The following is a 16,761-nucleotide window of genomic DNA, read 5'->3' as shown; positions in this document are numbered from 1 at the left end:
TGTTGACTCAGCCTTATATCTTTGGCACAGTGGCGCTCATATGCTTTCCACAGTTGCGGCAGTTCTCAATTCTTTGAGGAACAGTATCTTGTGATTGTGTTGTTTTCTCCCCTCTCCCATTGGGTGATGGCCAGTTCAATTGTGTATGAAACATGAATTGCACTAAAAATGATGATGACCACACTAAAGTTTGGTAATTTAGTGTAGACACCATCTCATTTTGTCCTACTTTTATCTATATTGGGTAACAGTCGTTCCACTAACCAGGTGGTGCCGCTGAAATTGCTACTTGTGATATCCCAAAGATATCTCTGCTCTATTTCTAATTTAAAGCAATTAGCTTGTTAATTTTCCCCTTGTCTCCCTGTAGGTCTCTGCAACTGTCATGGTTCCATTCTGGCAGTGGGTCTTGGTAAAAGTTGGAAAGAAAATAGCACTGTTTATGGGACTGATTGTGAGTTAATTTGTTCATCAACAAAGTCATTTTTTTTCTCTTTTGTGCTTTGTCTGCCTTAGAAAACATGAGGAATGATTCACATGTTTGTTGCTCTGCTTTGATGCTATCCTTAAGTAGTCTGTTTCAACATCCAGGTCACTGTGTAAAAATGGAATCACCTGCTGGGAATTTCTGATGATTTTCCTGTTTGTGTTCCTTCTACATGTGTTTGCATCCATGCATTTAAATTTTAAAAATACACTTTTTAAGAAGACCATAGAGTCATAGAAGTTTACAACATGGAAACAGGCCCTTTGGCCCAACATGTCCATGTCGCCCAGTTTATACCACTAAGCTAGTCCCAATTGCCTGCACTTGGCCCATATCCCTCTATACCCATCTTACCCATGTAACTGTCCAAATGCTTTTTAAAAGACAAAATTGTACCCGCCTCTACTACTGCCTCTGGCAGCTCGTTCCAGACACTCACCACCCTTTGAGTGAAAAAATTGCCCCTCTGGACCCTTTTGTATCTCTCCCCTCTCACCTTAAATCTATGTCCCCTCGTTATAGACTCCCCTACCTTTGGGAAAAGATTTTGACTATCTACCTTATCTATGCCCCTCATTATTTTATAGACTTCTATAAGATCACAAATAACCCAAAACTACCAAAACCCGGGATCGAACCACGGACCTTTAGATCTTCAGTCTAACGCTCTCCCAACTGAGCTATTTCGGCCCCACGTGTGCTGATAACCTCACCCGGTGACCCAACAGAGTAGGGAAGTTGTGTTTGAATCAGTCATTAACCCAGTATGTGTCTGGGTGGTAAAATCAATTGAGGTCTTTTACTGCCAATTCAGTACATCTGTTCTTTTGATGAGATCATCAGCACTCACTGTTTCTTTTTTGCGGGGGGGGGGGGGGGGGTAATGATTTATAGTATAATTTTTTTCAAAAGAGACAGTGACCGTAAGAGCCTCCCTGCAAAGGAATACATCCCTGCAGAAGGAGCATTTTCAATGTAAAGTACTCCTTTAATCAACATACCAAAGTCATTTAAGATCTCTCTTAATTTAAATGCTTCCTTATGCCGTTCATTGTGTAAATCTGTTCTTGTGCGAGGATCAATTTGTGTCGTTTGGGGGCTCCTGACACTGACCTGGGAGAACCCTCGGATGCAGACTGCAGATCATGTCAAACAAATTTATGTATTAAATTCCCACCTGCAGTCAGTGATTCAGAGCAAATAAGAGCAATGTCTTGGTGCAGTACAATCAAGGGCTGATGAGGTAAATGGTGTTCGCCAAAAGAAAGTTCATGTCAATACTTTATCAGGGTTCATTACATTAAATTAAATGAATACATTGTTGCTTGGTACCTTAAGGCTTCTACTAAAGTATAACTAACAGTGCCAGGATACCTGGAGGCATTCAGTGTTTGTCCATGCTAGCAATATCCATGTAGAGAAGCCACCATGCCAATTGCAGGGTTTGGCAGTGCCTGCTGCCCAGTTTGAGTGGTACTGTGCAATGACAGGTTCCTAGGAGCAGAATGCATGCCCACTCCTTTAGCTGAAGTAATGGTGCTTGGAAAGGCAGGGACTAGAGGAAAAAAATCAATTCCACAGTTGTATAAGGTAAAGGAAGGAAATATGGGAGTAAAACTAAGAAAACATTGATTTGTGCCACTTTTACCCCCTGCTGTTCCACAAGTAATTATGATCTGAGAAAGATCTCTTCTGTGCTGTAGACTCTGTATAATTCTATGCAATCTCTAAGGTGAAACCACATGATAAACCCCATATTGACTTGAAAATGTTTTAATACTAACGTTTAAATTTTTATGGTAAGTACAGGCCACGTTGTCAATAGTTACTCCATTTTTAAAAAAATTGCCTACGCTATTGGTAACCGGGTGAACGGGAAGGTATAATTTGTTTTAAAAAAAGTGTCCAGAGGCTTGAGGTGAGGGTGCAGAATGCTACATCCTTAGTACATCCCACCGGAATGCATAATTTGCTCTTAAAATACTACTGCATAGAAATAAAGCCTCTTTGTTTAGTTCTTGTTTTTTCACATTTAGTATATTTACTTCTAAAGGAATCATCGTTCATGCTACTCGTATAATTTGTTTAATGCACTGGCTGTTAATATTGTATTTTGGTCAGTGATTCTTACTTGAATTTATTTATTGAAAAGAAATGTGATCTCACCACTCAAAGGCGGAATGCTGCTGATTCACTGACACCTATCTTCTCTTTCTCTCTCTCTCACTCCATCTCAGTGGTACATTCCACCTTTGATCACCATCGCTACAGTTAATGGTAATCTGCCAGTCGTTATTGTCATGGCCATCGCTGCTGGTGCTAGCCTTGCCGTTGCTTTCCTGTTACCGTGGTAAGTTTGTACAATCACTATGACATCATGCTTTAGATGGAACCCTTGATCTAAAGGAACTCTAATAGTGAGGTAAATAGTTGGATAAGTGTTGCACAGATTTCTCCTCCTCTTGAATTTTAAAAGATAAGTAGACATGTAGAAAATGAGGGATTTAGAAATTGCATCACATACTCAGGCTAACATAGTCACCAATATTGTATCTTGCTACCTTGTTACCAGGCTCTCGGTTATATTCTATTTACCAGCCAAACAGGTATACACCAATCCTTTTACCAGGCTCTTAAATATACAACAATAACTTGCATTTATAGCGTGCCTTTAACACAGGTACCTTCAAAGGCATGAGGAAAAAATGGACACCAAGCCAAAAGAGAGTTTGATCAAAGAGTTAGGTTTTAAGCAGGTTCTTGAAGGAAAAGAGGGAGGTGGAAAGGCGTGAGTTTATGGAAGAAATTCCTGAAGGGAGACCTAGATGGCTGAAGGCATGGGCGCCAATGGTGAAATGAAATCAGGTATATAAGATTGGGGTAAGAGGAATGCAGTTTGGGGAGGGTTGGAGGAAGTTAGAGATACAGGTGAGGCCATGAAGGAATTTTAAATTTGAGGCGTTGAGGTGCTAGGAGCCAATGCGAGGATGGGAGTTGATGGGTGAGTTGGACTTGGTGCAGGATGGGATATAGTCAGCGGAGTTTTGAATGACCTGAAGTTTATGGAGGAAGGGAGGTCGGCCAGGAGAGCATTGTAGTAAAGTCTGGAGGCAAAGACACGGAGGAGGATTTTAATGGCAAATGGGGTGGAGGCAGGTGATGTTACAGAGGTGGGAGTAGGTGGTCATTGTGATGGAAAGAATATGGGGTCAGAAACTTAGTTTGAGGTTGAACAAGTTGCCAAGATTGTGAACCGTCTGACTCAGCCTGACAGTGCCCAGAAAGAGGGCAGAGTCGGTGGCATGACTATGGAATATGTGGTGGGGGGGTTGAAGGTGAAGACTTTGGGTTTCCCAATGTTTAGCTGGAGGAAATTGAGGTTTGTCCAGAACTGGATATCAGATGAGCAATTTGAACGCAGACATTGGAGGGGTCGAGGGAGATGGTAAAGAAGTTGAGGGAGATGACGGAGAAGTAAGGCTGGGTGTCATCGACGTACATATGGATGCTAACTCCATTTCTGCATTATATCTTCTTGTGCAACTCTTAAAGAGTGAACGTTGAATTTTTGTAGGACTTTTCACATCCTCAGAATGCCCCAAAGCACTTTAAAACCAACGGATTACTTTTGAACTCCAGTCACTGTTGTTGTGTAGGCATATGATCTCCCATCGTAACTTCAGTAGAAATCCTGGGGAGGGGGAGAAAAGGTCTTAAACAGCAATTGACAACATTTCTCCTAGATTTCGGCTGATCTTCCACTGAAGTTGCAGTGGGAGATTGGAGAACCCCTGCAGAGGTTCCAGGCAAATATGCACAAATATCTGTAAATATCCTCAATGATGTTGTTTGTCTGTATTATTAGTAAGGTCGTTACTTTGAAATGTTAAATGCATGCAAACTTGCAGACTCCTTTTGGAATGATCAGAGATTGTGTATGGAGCCAAGCTGTCTTTGACAGGTAAGATACATATCAAAAACCCAGCAAAAAGGTGTTAAGTCTGCTGTTCGCATTGTTTCTAGAATGATAGCATTAATATTCCAATGGCCTATATATTGAGAAGGAACTTCTTTTGATCTGGTGTTTCAAAGTCTGTATTTGGAATTTACAAGTATTGCTGGTCTTCCCTATATTTCCTGTTTGACTACCTGTTTCCATGTTGACACAGTAAGGCTGTCTGGGAAGTCTATGCCATGTGACATATCATCAGAAACTCAGTTATTGGAATAACTTCTAAAGATTCAACTCTTGGTTTGAAAAGGTTTAATTCAAATATTACACTCCTGGTACTTTTGTGTAATCATTTTTCTTGTAAATAAATTCACCTATTGGGTTTAGCAGAAGTGATACGGTCTGACAGCATGATACTTTCCACTTTTCAGAGTGGGTAGGGGAGTGATGGGCAACCCAGGCATCTCCAGTGCAGAATACCAAGGTAAAAAGATAATTGTTAAACCTGCATCACGTTGTTCCAATTTGTGTTATGCATAAGAGAGCAGTGAGAACATTTATAGGAGATGTGGGTCTGTTTATGGAAGATGGTTCTTTGCTGGATGCTCAAATTTAAACCATTGGGAAAGGGTTTCAACCGGAACAATACTAGTCCCAATCCATGTATGATCAATAAGGAGCTATATTTCCATCTGCACTGTGCCTTTACCTATTTGTCTGTCTGATATCCATCCCAGACAAGAAGTATATCTGATTATTCTGAATTCTTTCTCCAGGTCAATGCTCCCAGATGTAGTGGATGATTTCAGAGCAAAGAACCCTCACTGTTTAGACCTGGAACCATTGTTCTACTCCTTCTACGTGTTCTTCACTAAATTTGCTGCGGGAGCTTCCCTTGGATTTTCAACTTTATGTTTGCAGTATGTCAGCATTTTATATTTTCACATTCACTTGATCCTATGACTTTTTATGTCACTGTGTTTCAATCATGTATTATTAAGCTTTGTTGCTTTCATAATTCTAGGTACTATTCATAATTTAGTTCCTTAAGTTCACTGTAGGCGCTGGTACATCTCAATTTAATAATTTGCCCAAATAATATACTCGTTCAATAGCTTTCTACCTCCAACCCCTTGTGGAGAACATCTTCTTTCATTTTTTGAAAGGTTGCATCCTCCACACACCACTGAAGTTGAGCCTATCTGGGTTGCATTCTGGGGGAACTGAGATGATAATGGAATGTGGTCATCAACATAGTCTCACCCACAATTGGGAGCTAAAAATACCAAAGATGTCTTGAGCAGCTGCTGTTCGGGTAGTGACCTTGTGCTAGGTGACAGCAAAGAAGTATGCAATCTACCATTCACTTAAAGCTTTGCTGTTTTGAAAGGGGCTGGCCTAGGACCTAAAGAAACAAAAAAGTTGTCAACTGCAACGAAACTTCAAGGAGCAATGCATAAGACATCATCGTGCTCTAAAGGCGTAAACACAATGCAGTTTGTTTTAAAGGGCATGGCAAGAAGGAATGACAAGCTCCTGAGCTAAGTGACATTCAAAGACCATCTTGAGTAGGAAGCAATGTTAGCTCAGTATTGCTCATTTAGCATGCCTGATTAAATAGGGTTGGTTAATTACAAAGGCCTCTTTTTTTTACCAGTGGCAGGTGTCACACCCAGACAGGGTCTCATTTAAATAAAACTTCCCAGAGTCCCGCCTGACACCTGGCTAGCTTCACTACCTGGCCGACTGGCGGGGACGACAATTTGGCTGCAGGACGCCGCAACTGGGGACCTGTGGGAACGGTTCCCAGCAGTCAGTGGGAGGAGGGATTCCAGGATAATCACTGTGCATGATCAGGTAGGCTGGGGATTCTCTCGCGGTGTGCAATCTGGGGGATTCCATCGCAATCTGGGATTGGGGAGGCCTAACCACTGGGGGGAGCAATCGTGCTCCTTCTGTCCCACGAGGCGTTCAAAGAGAAGGACCTTTTTGAAACTTACCATGGCCGCTTCCGGTCAGTCGGCTCCTTCTGCCATGGTTCTGCTGCTAGGATGCAGACCGTGCAGGATTCTCCCTGGCTTGACGTCAATGCTACTTTTTAAGAGGGAGGGGGATAGTACCAGATTTGCACCACTTTTTTGTGTGGGAAAAAGTGCTGCTTGATTTCATTCCTAAATGACCGAGCTCTAATTTTAAGATTATGCCCCCTTTGTTCTGGATTTCCTCCAGCAGAGGAAATATTTTCTCTGTATCTAGCCTATCGAATCCTTATCATCATTTTATAATATAATGTAAGATACAGGTATATTATAAATTGGTACAATTTTAAAGGGGGTGCAGGTCAGAGGGACAGGTCTTGGAGGTTCACTTGCACAAATCTTTGAAGGTGGCAGGACAAGTTGATAAGGCTGTTTTTTTAAAAAAGCATAAGGGATCCTGGGCTTTATAAATAGAGGCATAGAGTACAAACGCAAGGAAGTTATGCTAAACCTTTACAAATCACTGGAATGGCCTCAGCTGGAGTATTGTGTCCAATTTTCAGCACCACACTTTAGGAAGGATGTCAAGGCCTTGGAGAGGTTGCAGAGTAGATTTACCAGAATGGTACCAGAGATGAGGGATTTCAGTTCTGTGGAGAGTTTAGAGAAGCTGAGAGCAGAGAAGGTTAAGGGGAGATTTAATAGAGGTGTTCAAACTTATGAAGAGTTTTGATAGGGTAAATAAGGAGAAACTGTTTCCGCTGATCAGAGGGTTGGTGATCAGAGGGTTGGTAACCAGAGGACACCGATTTTAAGATAATTGGCAAAAGAACCAGAGAGGAGATGAGGAGAATTTTTTTTTCAGGAAGGGAGTTATGATCTGGAATTCACTGCCTGAAATGATGGTGGAAGCAGATTCAATAATAACTTTCAAAAGGGAATTGGATATATTCTTGAAAAGGATAAATTTGCAGGGCTATGGGGAAAGAGGAGGGTGGGGAAAGAGGAGGGTGGTGGGACTAACTGGATAGCACTTTCAAAAAGCCAGCACAGATACGACAGACTGAATGGCCCCCTCTTGTGCTGTATGATTCCATGATTTTAAACACCTTGATTAGGTCACCCCTGAATCTTCTAAACTCAAGGGAATACAACCCAAGTTTATGCAACCTGTCCTCATAAATTTAAAGCTTCAAGCCCTGGTATCATTCTGGTGAATCTGAACTGTACCTTTTCCAAGGCCAATTCTTGAGGTTCAGTGCCCAAATCTGAATGCAGTAGTCCAGATGGGGTCTGACCAAGGGACTGTATAACTGATGCGTTACTTCCTCACTTTTGTATTCCCTTGAGAGAAGGGCCAACCTCCAATTAGCCTTTTTTTTATTAGTTTTATACCTGTGCACTAGCTTTTAGTGATTTGTGTACATAGACACCTAAATCCCTTTGCTCCTTCACAGCTTCTAGTCTCTCACCATTAAGAAAAAGAATCCAATTTGTCTTTCTCTGATCCATAATGGATGACGTCACACTTCCCCATGTCGAACTCCATCTGTTGTAGTTTTGATCGCTCATTTAGTCTGTCTGTGTCCCATTGTAACTTTCTGCTCCCATACACACAAACACACACAAATCTGCAAACTTGGATTTAAAACTTTCTATTCCTTCATCCAAGTTATTAACAACATCCACAGACACTCTCATATCCACTAAGCCAGTGACTTTTTCCAAAAAAAATTCAACCAGATTAGTCAGACATGACCTACCCTTGACAAATTCATGTTGACTCTCTTTGATCAGCTAGTACTTGCCCAAGTGCTTAGTCACACTGTCTCTGCTTATAGATTCTAGTTACCTGGTTTATCCCTCCCTTCTTAAATAATGGAGTGACATTTACAATTTTCCAATCCAAGGGCACAGTTCCTGAATCTATCATGACTAACACATCTGCAATTTCCTCAATTATTTCTTTTAATACTCCGTGGTGGAAGCTATTCCATGCCATAAGTGAAGTTAGATTCACGAGGATCTACCCGTGTCAGCACCAGTCAGGAAGGGATATTCAGTGAACAATCATCACTGGTAGTGTGATACAAGGGTGATGACAAATAGGGTGATGTAGAGAGTGAGGAGGGCATAAAAAACCTACAAGGGGATATAGACAGGCTGGGTGAGTGGGCGGAGATTTGGCAGATGCAATACAATATTGGAAAATGTGAAGTTATGCACTTTGGCAGGAAAAATCAGAGAGCAAGTTATTATCTTAATGGCGAGAAACTGGAAAGTCCTGCAGTACAAAGGGATCTGGGGGTCCTAGTGCAAGAAAATCAAAGTTAGTATGCAGGTGCAGCAGGTGATCAAGAAGGCCAACGGAATGTTGGCTTTTATTGCTGGGGGATAGAATATAAAAACAGGGAGGTATTGCTGCAGTTATATAAGGTATTTGTGAGACCGCACCTGGAATACTGCATACAGTTTTGGTGTCCATACTTAAGAAAAGACATACTTGCTCTCGAGGGGTTTGTGACGGGGACCAAAGACAATGGCTTTGGTCTTCCCAATATTTAGTTGGAGGAAATTTTTGTTTAACCAGTACTGGATGTCAGGCAGGCAGTGTGACAAATGAGAGACAGTGGAGGGGCCGAGAGAGATGGTGGTGAGGTACAGCTGGGTGTCGTCAGCATACATGTGGAACCTGACGTATTTTCGGATGATGTAGCTGAGGGGCAACACGTAGATGAGAATTAGGAGGGGGCCAAGGATAGAACCTTGGGGGACTCCAGAGGTAATGGTGCAGGAGTGGGAAGAGAAGCCATTGCAGGTGATTCTCTGCCAAGACTGGATAGATAAGAATGGAACCAGACGAGCGGCAGTCCCACCCAGCAGGATGACGGAGGAGAGGCATTGGAGGGATAGTTTACCATGATCACAGTCACATAAGATGTCATTTGTGACTTTGATCAGGGCTGTTTCAGTACTGTGGCAGGGACGGAAACCTGAGGGATTCAAACATGGTGTTGGGGGAAAGGTGGGCACGAATTTGGGAGGCGATAACACGTTCAAGAACTTTGGAGAGGACCGGGAGGTTGGAGATGGGGAGGTAGTTTGCAAGGACAGAGGCATCAAGTTTGGGTTTCTTGAGGGGGGTGGGTGATGACAGCAGATCTGAAGGGGAGGGAGACAGTACTTGAGAAGAGGGAACCGTTAACCATATCAGAAGTTGGGTGGTCAGCAGGTTGGTGGGAATAGGGTCGAGGAAGTAGGAAGTGGGTCTTGTGGTCAAGATGAGCTCGGAGAGGAGATAGCAGAGAAACAAGGGAGGAGAACAGAACATTATTCCTGCTGGGGAAAACCTAATTACCACTCCAATGAGCTACCCACATATTTACAGGTCTCGGGAGTGGGTGGGGCCCATGGATAGCCACACCCTAACATCATCTGTCTTAGTGACCAGTAAGACATCACATATCTATAGGGGGCAAACCGCATCTCGTGGTTTCTGCAGAACATGGTTCAAACTGGCTCAACTTCAACGGTGTGCTGAGGATGTTGAATGAAGAATAATAAAGGGATACTGTCTTATCCCTTATTGTTTGGCATAAAAATTCTTAATTCTTTCAGCATCACAGTATTGCAGCAGTTCTCTTTTATTATGGTTTGCCCTTCGAACTTTGCAACATTAAGGGTTAAAATTATTGTTTGGATGCATTGTGCGTTTTCTTATCCTTAATTATAGTAGTGCAGGGCACATCGCCCTGCTGGCGGTAGGGGACGGAGAGAGTGGGAGCCATTGCTGCGCTCCATTCCGGGTCAAGGAGCAGTGTAGCATTGTCAGAGAGGTGGAGACACAAGTTGTTGAATGGGGAGAGTAGGGGACAGGTGGTGGATGAATAAGTGAACTGTTGCTGGAAGGAAGGAAAGAAAAAACAAATTTTTATTTATGTAGTATCTTTCATGATGTCCCAAAGTGTTTTACAGCCAAAGTAGTACTTTTGAATTGTAGTCTCTGTTGTAATGTAAGAATATACAGCAAGGCCACATAAACAGCAATGAGATAAATGAGCAGATAATCAGTTTTGCTGCTGTTTGAGAGAGAAATGCTGGCAGGACACAGGAGAACTCTCTTGCTCTTAGTGCATGAGATCTTTTACATCCACCAGAGAGGGCAGACAAGGCCTCATTTTAACATCTCATCTGAAAGACAGCACCTCTGACAATGCAGCACTTCCTCAGCACTGAACTGAAATGTCAGCCTAGATTATGTGCTCAAGTCTCAAGTGGAGCTTGAACACATGATCACCTGACTCAGGGGTGAAAGTGCTAACATTGAGACTGCCAGTGCTATGGAGAGAGCAGGAGGGGACTAATACTCGCAGGAGGAGACTTATGCTGTTCTGGGGGGTGCTACCCACTTACATTGAACATTGGATTCAAGATACCTGATTGTCATTGAAACCTGGCATTTGTTCTAAATTGATTAAATGATATTAGTGTAAATGAGGTCTATGGTGGTGAGTGCTGATTCATGGTAACATGCAGTGTTCCAGAATAACATAGGTACTTAAGGGGTGAAGGGACACCCGGCTGTCTTGTTGCACCATCCAGTCCCTTCATAGGTTTATATGTTTTTTGTCGCATATGTAATTGTACAAAATATTGCCGTTTGTGCATAGAAACTTTCATATTATATGACCAGTTACAAACACCTAGAGCTCACAGGAGTTTTATCATTTGTGTCTGCTCAGTTTTTCAGGTTACAGACCAGGTTTCTGTGAACACATTCCAGCCGTGGCAATGACACTGAAGGTGCTGATAGCACCAATCCCAATAACGCTGTTGCTGATTGGTTTAATAATATTTTATTTTTATCCAATAAGTGAGGCACGAAGAAAAGAATTAAAGGTGGAGCTTGAAGGAGTTGTGTAAGTGTCTGGATTAATAATCTCTATAAATTTTTAGTCTATATTTGTGGTGGAGAAGACGTATGCAAATAGGGGAAACAGCAATTTGGTTCAAGTCCAATTCAGGAGAGGACTAGAATTCTATTTACGGTGAAGTTTTATTGACTATTCACCTTGTGATAGTATCCTTTACACCACCTTCAGTGGGAAAGAGGGAGGAACTAGTGCTCCTGTCAGAAGTAGCAACCTCCCGGGGCTTGCTTCTCAAGAAAATAAACAACAGAAGAAAAATCGGCCATTCCACCCATCAAACCGACTCCTTCCACAGATTATGTAGCATATTATGGATTCTTGCCTCACCCACTTAATCTCCTAATTAAATTCTTGCTGACATCTGAGATTGTTGGGAGCTGTGGCCATGGAATATGGTGAGGTACTTGCACCCAATCTCTGAGCAGCAAATGGAAGAGCTGCACAATGCACTGTGTGGTCTGGCAGTGCCATATCTGCATCTGGTGCAGGCCGATCTGTTTCTAGGGGAAGGAGTTTGTGATATTTTGTGGGTGAAAAATGTGTCCTTGGCCAAAGTGTAGCTAGAGTGTCCATTTTGGAGGTGTGGAAAAGAAGTAGGAGTGTTAGCATCTTTGCAGAATGATGATGCATTGTGGAATAATTTGAATATTAGTATATCTGTAGTCTGTACTGTTACTCGGGGCTAGAAAATAGTTTTTTTGCAAGCGCCCATAAGTAGCAGCAGCAGGGAACCAGAATGAAAATGGAAGTTGTCTTTCCTTGCCAAAGTTGAAAATAAATGTGCCTCAAATTGGTCTTAGTGATGGTATTGTTTTGGTGTAAACCATCTGCATATGAAGGATGAACTAATGTAAGGATTGTTGTTCGATCACCGTGGTCCTTTCTCATTCTTTGAATATAATTCCTTGTCCATATACTCACTGTTCCCTCCTGTCCCCACTCAGCTGGAGTGCTTGAGGTTTTGTGTTTTGATTGTGTGTCTTTGCCCAAGTTAATATTTTCTGCCCCCTCCAAAGAGCTGGTATGCACATTAAATGTGGCTTTATATGCAGTATGAGTCAAGGGAATCACATGATTTCTAAGGATGTAGAGGATGAAGTACATTTTATAAATGAGGAACACTGTTGACAACTGGAAATTTCTCTTTCACTTCATTGTAAGCGTACAGTGCTGTAGAGCTTGTTCTCATGCCTGTTCTGTGTGTGGTTTTTCCTCACTTCATGGCTTGCTTGAATTGAAGGAGAAAAGATTAGCATAGAATGTTCTAAATATGTGCACAAAATCCTTTATTGTAAGAGATTTTTGGGTTAAATCTCCCTCTAATCCTTTCCTTTTTTTATCACCTGGACCATTACCTGCTCTGGAGGCAGGGTCAGGGCAGGAAGGAGGGAGTTGCTTCCCCCTGGCCATTGCTACTGTTTATCTAGCTGCCAGGATGTGGGCAGCTGTTCCTGGTGATTACTATACTTCCATTCCCCCATTTAGTGCCTTTCCACAGCAATATGGCTAAAATTCAGCAGAGTTGGGAGGGAAGGGGAGGGGTAGGGAAATCAATCATGCCTCCTACCATTGCATAGCTCTGTTACACTATATCGATGAACCATCAAGCTAATTTCTCTTAAATATTGAATGGCTATTCAGAGATCAATGCTGTAACATTTTTTCACTTGTAAGGCATACTTTTGCATTGGAAAATGGGCCCACAGCAGTTAAGTTGTGTGATTTCATGTTGTACATGAAAAGTTACAGTACTAATTACAATCATGAAGCACAAATGCAATTGAGGGAACTGAAAAGATCAAAGAGAAAGAAGCTTTGTGCTGGTGCTCTTAATCGTACTGTTAGTTATTGTGTGATTTCATAATTGCTGACTTTGTCTCTTTGTTTAATAGAAAAAGCTGGGAAGCGGAACTGGAAGAGAATACACTTTAAAAACAAGCACGTCTATTGTAAGAACTGTGGCTTTTGCAGATTCTGGCTTCAGTTGGATTGAGACGCAGAATTCTTGGAATGCAGATGTGAGAGCTGGTGGTCACCAAAGTGTGCCTCCTTGTGTAAATAACCAAACGTGGTTCATCACCGAGCCGTCACAGAGACAGCACTAAAATGGAGACTGAAACAGACCTCAACAAACCAATCGTTGCCTCTTTACGGCCGTAACACAACCTGAATTTAAAATAAAGGGAGTTTATGTTTTTAGTTTTTTTAAAAAAAAAACATGATTTTCCAGTTTGTATCAAACCGCACACTAAACTCAACCTTCTGCATCCAGGGGAACTGCCTGAGACGAGCTGAGCAGCCTCCAGTGCTTTGAACGGAGTGGTGGGGGCTGTGAGAGGAGGTTCTTCCTCTGACACCTCTCTGCTTTTATATCTGCTGTGCTGTACCTCATAATTAAGGTCTCTAATTTGCAGTTTTCACTGAAAATGGACAGAATCGTGGAATGCGATCCCCAAAAGGCTGGTAAAACTTTCATAGTCTCATGTAATAAAAACAGAGTTTAACTCATTATCTCATTGAAACAGTAGCCCAAGTAATAAATGGATGGAATCATAGAATGCAATCTTCAAAATGCAAGTTTTAAAAAAAAAACTCAATTCCCTGTAATAAAAATTGAATTTTGCCTTTCCAGTTATTGAAAACCAGTAGTTGAGACCTTGATCTTTTGCATATGGGTTCCTCCAGTCACACACATGCTATGTTTACAAACACAGGAAAAATATTTATTGAATACTGCTACAAACGGTTGTTTTTGCCTGTATGTGGGAGGAGTGCTGTCACCATAGTTATTCCCAAACCCTCTTTTGAGCTTTAATTTCTCCAATGAGCCATTACCTGAAACATTCGTGGCTTTTGCTACAAAAAATACATCTCATCAGAGAGCTGAGATTCTTGAGATTAACAGCTGTTTATTTTTTTAAATAAAATGAAACCAAATGACCTTGAGATGAATGCTCTTGGATTCTCTTACTGTTTCCAGAGGAACAGTTGCTCAATGCAACACAAGAGCTTCAGCCTATGAACCAAAATGAAAATTATAGAAAAATACATGAGTAATAGGAGGAAGGAGAAGGTTTGCTATGAGATGTGTAAACACTGCATTGTTGCTTTTGGTGATGTTTTAACATTTATTTTTTTGAAGATAACATGATTTGAGCTCTGATCTGAAGGATGACCCATTCTGTTTTTTATCCTACTGAGCAGTTGGCAATGATTCTGAGAATATTCTGTGGCTGTTGGATTTGTTTTTAGAGCACTGATGTAATTCATGTTGCAAGCAGAACCTTGGGCAGGAAGCTAAACATAACCACTTCCTACCCACATTTATGACTAACATTTAATTACCTAAAATAAAAAGAATTGAGCAGAGTGTCTATAATTGGACACAAAATAACCTTGGACCATGCGTATCCTTTCAGTGCTGCCCCGAAGCATCAATAGGATTGTAATACTTTTCATCACAGTAGGTGTGAGATCTGCCTCAAGACAGAGGGAAAATGAACAGCTGTAACACGTAAAACATAGACAGATGTTTATCTGTACTGAATTAGAATAAACAAATCTGCTAAGTGAAATTGTATGCACCTGCTAACAAATGCTGTATCACCCCGAGGCACTCTTTCAACCTGTGCATTCACGTAGGGCAAAATTTGACATCTCCATGTAGAAACGTGCAAAAACTACAACCAAATCCAATGAGCAAAAAGATTTTATGCAGTAAGGCAACTTAAACTGATCGATGATCTCAATAACCAACTTTATTGCTCAAATGGGAAGGTGGAGGGGACAATCCAGGATCATGTTGATTAAAAACCTTGTTAACATGAACAGGAAAACATCCTTGGGAGAAGGATGAAGCAACCAAAACAAGCCTGTATTGAGACTGACTGAACCATTACCGTACAGGGAGCATAATCTGAGTCATAACTTGTATTATTTCCACTTTGCTTATGTCAGCATTGTATGTGTTTAGGAAGTAACTGAAAATTTATTGTAACTATTTTCTGAAAACGGTTCTGTATGAGAATTTTCTCAAAGTTTATATATTTTGTATTCTGCAGTTACAGGTTGCAGGGGTGAGGCATGATGTACATTTATGTTTTGCTGTGCATAAAATCTATATATTAATTTAAGAAACAAATTGGTCTCTTCAGCCTTCTTATTGGCCAGTCTACGTGACTGGTGTCTCTTTCTAGCATATCTCATGGGCCTCGATAGACTTCTGCTTGTTCTGTATGTCATTAACAGGGTTCTGGACCAATGTTGGTTAAAGACAGGCTGTGTAGGGTTTTGGTGGGTTTCAGTTTATACAGAAATAACAACCTACACAAGAACTCGTAAATCCAAAACTCAGTATCTGTTGGACCTAAGCCCATAATGAACATCAGCATTAAAGCAAGCCCTCCTTCCCTTTCTCAGACCTCATTCTATAGTTTCTCCCTATCTCCACCAACCCTTCCATGAGATGCACCTCATTAATTCTTGACCCACTCCTGGCTCAATTTCTGACCACTCTACTGCGACTCCTCTCATCTTGGGTATTGCTTTTCCCTTTTCAAAGCTGCTACACTTGCCCCAATCCTTAAAGCGTCTACCTCAACCCCCTCTGACCTCTTCAATTACAGCCCCATTTCCAACCTTCCTTTGCTCTCGAAGTCTGTTGACTATGTTGCTACAGTAAACTCCATGAACACCTCTCTCACAACTTTATTTGAATCCCTTCAATCTGACATATCCTGCCGACAGCACTGACCATCTTGTATGATGTTGATCACAATGCATTGTCCCTTTTCATCCTCTTTGGTCTCTCTAGTCTTTTGTGAACCAAGAGTAGTTGCACTTAGAGCCTCAGCAGGACATATCATTTATAGATGTTTGTTTGCAAATATCTCTGGGTAAAGGTTTTTTGCTCCTAGTCCAATTTATGCTATTTCCTCAAAGATGTTTAAATCCAGTCTGACACCCAATAATGGCTTTTTGGAATATGAGTCTATCTTACTTCATGTGTCCTTTCTTTAAGCCCACAAATTCTTTTTTTTTATTTGTTCATGGGATGTGGGCGTCGCTGGCAAGGCCAGCGTTTATTGCCCATCCCTAATTGCCCTTGAGAAGGTGGTGGTGAGCCGCCTTCTTGAACCGCTGCAGTCCGTGTGGTGACGGTTCTCCCACAGTGCTGTTAGGAAGGGAGTTCCAGGATTTTGACCCAGCGACGATGAAGGAACGGCGATATATTTCCAAGTCGGGATGGTGTGTGACTTGGAGGGGAACGTGCAGGTGGTGGTGTTCCCATGTGCCTGCTGCTCTTGTCCTTCAATGTAAGGAATCTTACAACACCAGGTTATAGTCCAACAAATTTATTTTAAAATCACCAGCTTTCGGAGATTATCTCCTTCGTCAGATGAATGAATGAAA

General features: G+C 41.7%; 1 protein-coding gene and 1 non-coding gene across 3 annotated transcripts in view; one reads left to right on the top strand and one right to left on the bottom strand.

Moving 5' to 3' along the window:
• LOC137335260 (sodium-dependent lysophosphatidylcholine symporter 1-like) overlaps window positions 1-15,481 on the top strand; it is a 37,454-nt gene extending 21,973 nt beyond the window's left edge. For both annotated transcript variants that reach the window (XM_068000538.1, XM_068000539.1), the window contains 5 exons: window positions 371-454; window positions 2,725-2,837; window positions 5,216-5,359; window positions 11,161-11,337; window positions 13,242-15,481. In XM_068000538.1, coding sequence (XP_067856639.1) covers window positions 371-454; window positions 2,725-2,837; window positions 5,216-5,359; window positions 11,161-11,337; window positions 13,242-13,281 — 558 coding nt within the window. In that variant the 3' untranslated portion in view covers window positions 13,282-15,481. The remainder of the gene's footprint in view (window positions 1-370; window positions 455-2,724; window positions 2,838-5,215; window positions 5,360-11,160; window positions 11,338-13,241) is intronic.
• trnaf-gaa (transfer RNA phenylalanine (anticodon GAA)) lies at window positions 1,105-1,177 on the bottom strand. Its single transcript has one exon. It is a non-coding gene; the product is annotated as a tRNA-Phe (tRNA).
• Window positions 15,482-16,761: the final 1,280 nt, after the last annotated feature.

This window comes from Heptranchias perlo, chromosome 19, assembly GCF_035084215.1.
Source record: "Heptranchias perlo isolate sHepPer1 chromosome 19, sHepPer1.hap1, whole genome shotgun sequence".
NCBI lineage: Eukaryota > Metazoa > Chordata > Chondrichthyes > Hexanchiformes > Hexanchidae > Heptranchias > Heptranchias perlo.
Note: the sequence above shows the minus strand (reverse complement) of the source record. Positions and strands in the feature narration are given on the sequence as shown.